Source organism: Macrosteles quadrilineatus, unplaced genomic scaffold (assembly GCF_028750875.1).
Source record: "Macrosteles quadrilineatus isolate MER2022 unplaced genomic scaffold, UCM_ALF_1.0 Scaffold_15__1_contigs__length_3749704, whole genome shotgun sequence".
In the NCBI taxonomy this organism is placed as follows: domain Eukaryota; kingdom Metazoa; phylum Arthropoda; class Insecta; order Hemiptera; family Cicadellidae; genus Macrosteles; species Macrosteles quadrilineatus.
This window is the reverse complement of record NW_026542608.1, coordinates 577,829-583,828: the sequence shown is the minus strand read 5'-3', so window position 1 is coordinate 583,828 and position 6,000 is coordinate 577,829. Positions and strand designations below refer to the sequence as shown.

At 36.9% G+C, this 6,000-nt stretch overlaps 1 protein-coding gene across 3 annotated transcripts in view; it reads left to right on the top strand.

Annotated features, from left to right (window-relative positions):
* Nucleotides 1–1,153: 1,153 nt before the first annotated feature.
* The window catches only part of LOC129005091 (rho GTPase-activating protein 19-like), a 29,660-nt gene continuing 24,813 nt past the window's right edge, over nucleotides 1,154–6,000 (top strand). The window contains exons 1-2 of one of the 3 annotated variants that reach the window (XM_054433886.1): nucleotides 1,154–1,715; nucleotides 3,302–3,468. In XM_054433886.1, coding sequence (XP_054289861.1) covers nucleotides 1,582–1,715; nucleotides 3,302–3,468 — 301 coding nt within the window. In that variant the 5' untranslated portion in view covers nucleotides 1,154–1,581. The remainder of the gene's footprint in view (nucleotides 1,716–3,301; nucleotides 3,469–6,000) is intronic. The other 2 variants (XM_054433883.1, XM_054433885.1) reach the window with 2 other exon arrangements.

Sequence of the window (6,000 nt, the reverse complement as noted above, 5' to 3'; positions counted from 1 at the left end):
TGCATAACAGTTATGCACTATAGGACAAAATATGAATTATCATTGACTATAAACACTACTTAAAATAAGTAGTGTTATATAGTCAATGGAATTATGGACTATGAGACCCCATGATTGACGTTTTTTAAGTGTACTGTATCATAGACTAACCAACACAAGGGGGTATGTTTTATCTATGACTGTATACACACTATAGTTCGGCCGCTTAGAAAGCGACCTCCTCCAGCATTGATTTAGCATCAGCGCGCAGGTCGTTTTCTAAGCGGTCGAACTATAATTTTGTTATACAGAATAATTTATTATGTATACATGTACTGGCTTTACCTTTCATTCCACAGCTCTTCAGAGGAGGTAACTCTGGGCGGTGGCGGTAGCGGTGGGGCACACGGGAGGGACTAAGGCTAACATATCTTGTAGTGTCAGCGTTCGCCGCTAGAACTGCTAAGTTGAAATAATTTAATTTTTTTTAATTTTTAGTTATAAAATTAACTTTTTAATTATAAAATATTTTTTTTAAATCATAAAATAAATTTTTAATTTTTAAAATTTTACTGTCATAACATAAACTAACCAACCAGACTTGCTGATAATATAAAAACTATATAAGATAAAAATCTAATTAATAATTACTTATAATTTTTAATTAATTGTAAAATTAATTTTAAAATTTAGTATTATAAAATTAAACTGTCATAACCTAACCTAACCAACCAAACTTGCTGATATGAAAAATTTGTTGACAAAAAGTAGTGCTGCCAGCGGGATTCGAACCCGGGACCACCTGAACATCAACCCGAAACGCTACCAACTATGCCACGAATGCCGCTGAAATTACATCGTTTCGTTACGGTAATCGTGTCGCCTCAAGAGAAGACATTAGCCACTAGAGATATGACGTCACTACACCTTTAGCCTTAGTCCCTTCCGTGTGCCCAATCCGTGGCCGGTAGATTGTAGGTAGATGTAGCTGATTCGCTGATTGGTTCTTGCTCATGCTTTTTCTTCTTGATATTTCGTTTTTGAAATGTTTTTGTGGGTGGTTGGTTCTGGTTGGTCGGTTGGTGTGGTGGTTTAGTGTAGTTTCTACTAGTTTCTAACTTTTTTTTTAGTTGATTCAAATCAAAATGTGCATAACGTTTCTGCTTCTTAAATTAATTATTGGTTAATAATTGTAGTGCATTCTTTTTAAAACTCTCTGTTGTGATTAATATGTCATCCAGTGTTATGTGTGTTTAATCTAATCTTGAAGTGAATAACTCAGAACAACCCTTCTTTTACTTCGGAGCCATGGTCATTATGGTTACGGTTGAGGTTAATTCAACTGGATATTACAATTTCCAAGTTACTTGCCCTATTTAACATGCTTGACTAATGACTACATTATTGAATACCTATTTTCAAAATATTTAGAGACAATTCTTTCTTCATCCATACCAAAAAGTCTAAGCTAGGCCTAAGTAATATGCCATATTTTATTATGGGTAGTAAAATTAACATTGATTCAATTTGTTTAATAATTTGTATGGCACATTTTCTAGTAATTAGCTGATGAGCTTATGCTGAACTTCTAAACAAAGAAAAATGGATAGTGATTCATCTCAAGAATTAAGTGATGATTGGACTTTAGCAAAGAGATTGAAGTATGATGATCCTGTTCAATTTCACACTTTAGTTAGAATGCACCTGTCATTTGTTTTGGATTTAAATACTGACGAGTAAGTGGTAGCAATTATAGCCCTATTTGTTAATTTTGAGTTAATTAGGCTCAAGTAATTAGGCTAGGCCCTACATGAAAAAACTAGGCCTAAGTTAAAGGGTGAGTGGGTACAGTTTCTTAACTGGGCTAGCCTAACTTGAAACGCTAATTTTGATTGAAAATATTGATTCTATTTGTATAAACCTTCATTCGATTTTTTCATTATCAGCAAGTTTGGTTGGTTAGGTTAAGTTACTGTATAACAGTTCAATTTTATAATTGATAGCCTAAGTTAGCCCTACAGTTAGAAAAAAATCGAATGAAGGTTTACTAACCGAATTGGTATTTTCAATTGATATTAGCGTAGGCCAGTTAAGAAAATACCCAGTTGAGTTAAATAGGCCTAAGCCAAGTGGTTAGTGTCTCGGCACTTCAGTGTGGGAGGAATGAGGTTTGATTTCCAGCACATCCACAACCCATGGACTGATCCCTAAAAGTGATAGAAAGAACCTTTAGGTTACTGTAGTAAAGCCGTGTAAACACAAAGCCAGTTGGCAGGCAGGTTACCTGCCTCAGGTAACTTAGGCTATCTTGAAATTCACTAGTGGCAGCTAACCTGCCTGTCTCATGTGAACATGGCTAAACTGTTAAAATTGCCATCATTGTAGCCTACAAGTGATCTAAATCTAGGCCTACCAATTTAATGACAAATGTATGTACCTAGGCTAATGTTAAAATTAACCTATAGGCCTAAGGAAAGCTTTAAAAATAATACCTGCAAAAAATACCTTAAATTTCTCCTACGTTACTATGCAATAGGCTAGGCCTAATGTAGCTTTAAGGTATTGGTAAATGTTTATTATAACTTTTTTTATTAAGTTAATAAGATCCTATAGGCCACAGTAACTTCATTCATTTCTGATTTTACTGGCATTGGAAATCGTAAACTGTAGAATTAGCTTAAATTTAGGCTTGGCTAGTTTTTTTGGTCAACCAATTCTCGTCATCATTTAACTTACGGTATGTCATTGGAATTGTTATCTTAACCCATGTCAACAACATGCATATTAGTTAGGTACCGGTTACCGGTACTAGCTTTTGATAGGCTATTGTTGGAATGTAGGCCCTACAGCTTGTTTAAGGATTGAAAAACCAAACAAAAAAATGCCCAGTGTACGGTAAGTTAGCAAAGGATGCTTATTCCGCATGCACGGGCTGATGGGTGAACAGCTGGCAGGCTCCGTTTAAGTGAACACATTTTCCTAGCGCCAGGAAGGATAATATGGGTTTGTCATATCAAAATCTATTTTTGACTATTTAATAGACGTATAAGTTAAGAGTTTAATTTCTTTAATACTGGAGTCATCTGTGCAATAAACAGTGGTTGAGTGGTTGGAACAACCACAAACGATATCCATATGGTCCCGGTTCGGCAATTGGAAAAAGTCCTCATCACCCAGGTGACTCAATGTCTGTAAACGTTTCTAAACACATGCAAGCTGGTTTTTTACTCACAATTAGGAACTGTACAATATTTAAAAAGTAGGTTTAGCCTAGGCCTATATCTTTATATTTAGATTTCATAACCAACTTGTTTTATTTCAGTTGTGATAGCCAGCCTGAAAAGTCCAAGCTTAGGTCACTGAAATGGAGTTTTGTACCATTCACAAAGAAAATAAAAACAACAGGGAAGAGTCAAGAAGGAATGCAATTGACAAAAGATGGAATGTCACAAGTATATCAACTTATAGAATACCTCAGCCAAGATGGAAGTAAGTTTGCTAACTAACTTAGTCATATTAGTTTATAGCCTAACTTCACGTTTTTAATGAGCTCAATAGTTTTCCACCTGTTATAAGTTGGCGTTTGACCTAGTTTCTGATAGGCCTACTTAAGGCATGTTTACACCGGAGTTAGTAACATTAAGTTAATTGACTTTAGTTATTAACCGGCAGTCATTAACAAAAAATAATAACAGAAAGTTATTAAGAAATTATTTTGTAGGCTACTTCAGTTTTTGTTAAAAACATTTAGGCTATGTTTAACACATTAAGTCACTCCGCCATCTTGAATCATCGCTCATGCACAGCCAGCAGTTGTAGATGAGACAATGGTGCGAGAGGATGACTTGGTTCTTGCTGCAGCTGCGTGCGTTGTTTTGGCCACTGCTGGCCAAAGGAGACCTAGGAGATACTGGGTGAAACCGTCACTCAGAGCAAGGACTATGTACAGTGGGAGTGATATGCAAGAAGATGATCGTGGACCCTCTTTCAGGCGAGCTAAGGAAGCATCAATAATTTCCTCAGCATGACCAGCTGTGATGTTGAGTGGTACTGAGGGGCGACTAGCCGACTAGCGCACTCTCTGTAAAACGATACCGGTACTGGGAGCGGGGGTTGCGGGGAAGAGAGAGACCTGTTATTAACAAAAAATAACACGCTAAAAGAGACCATTAACTTTTGTTACGGTACTAACATTTGTTAAAAATATAACACATTTCCTGTGATCTTTACCGACTCCTGTTTAGATAATTACTTTTGTTTAGACAAATTTTTGGGCGATTCTGTTAAGTTAATAACTTTTTGTTAAAAACACATGTTATTAACTCCGGTGAAAACGCAGCTTAATATGGTATTCCAGAGAAAATATGCACAGTGATGTAAGAATGTACCTACAAAATCTATTGTGCCCCTGCTTCTTAGTTCTAGAGTTTCCAATGGAGCACCCTCTCCAGCCTCAATGCCTTTGGAAAATTAAGTAGTAAAATCTTTGAAGCTAAACCTTGGTGGTTTGGACCGCCTTTGCAAGTTTGATAGCGTGTCCACTGTTAGCATCACCCACCCTCATTTTTGCACCTCATAAGCCTAACTTTTTTGGGTACAATCCCTCAGGAAATCTGAGAATTATACATAAATCTCTACTGCTTACCGTCTACTAGTTACCTCGATCACGCATGACAACAGTGACGTAACCATGACCGCGGGAGGTATGTTTACTCACGGTATGTTATATATGTTTACTCACGACTGCGAGGAATGATCATCATTTCGATGCGATCACAAAAGACGATAATGTCTACACAATCGCAGGAAATGATCATGATTTTGTGGCGATCCCGCAAGACGATGATGTTATCTACTACAGAGCCCAGAGGGATGATCAGAATATTCCCGCGATCACAGAAGACGATGATAATGTCCACACGACCATGGGAAACAGACAATTGTGCTGTGATTGCGGAAGACAATGATGATTTTCCAACGACTGCGGTATATGATTAACATGTTTTCGCAATCGCGGGAGACAATTACAGTGTCTTCACGACCGCGGGAGACGATTACGATGTATCGTCGTACCGCGGCAGATACAATAATGATGTCTACATGGCCGATCATGGAAGACGATAATTCTACATGACAGCGGAAAAATTCGGCAAAATTTCTGACAAATTTCTGACTGTGGGAATTAATTAACATGTTGTCGCAATTGCGGGAGACGATTACGATGTCTACTCGCCCACGGGAGACAATAATAATGATGTCTACTTGTCCGCGAGGGATTATCAGAAGTTTACAGAGATCGCATGCAAATACAAACCACAAATTTTTTAAATTTTCCAATTTTGTTGGCACCCCCCGAATAAACCAACTGCCTCACGCCCTAGGTACGTAGGTACCTATTCAGTAAATCGGCCCTGGATAGTGTTTGGCCTGATTTTTGTTTAGCAGATGTTTGTTTACATTTTATGATTTATTTATTACTAGGGTAATTATGTAATAAAAACCCCATTAGAAGTCTCAAACCCATTAACATTTTATCACGACAATCAAGTGTCAAGTCAAGTACATCCAAGAACTCAATGAGTCAGTAGTTAAGCTCATAAAAGTTGTATCACTTTTATTCCTTTGCAACTTTTATTATTTATTACTAGGGTAATTATTATGAGATCCCAAACCTATTTTATCATGGAAATAATAGTTTGGCTGGCCATTGCCTTTTGCCATCAAAATTGTAACTTAATTTTAAAATAGTTGTTTAGCCTCCTGATTACTGTATTATAAATAAAATGGTTTACAATACCTACATATAGTCATCATTTGTTGCTGCTTTTGGCAACTAGTTTCGGTTCTTCTGAACCATCATCAGGCCTCAAGGTAATCACTTCTTTCGAAGGTCGTTAACAAACAGAGTTCAATAAACAAAACATATCCGAAACATGATAACACGGAACGGACACACGTTTACAAAAAACATGAAAAACACGAAGGGACATTGACATAATCGATCATAACCGGGCTGAGGTA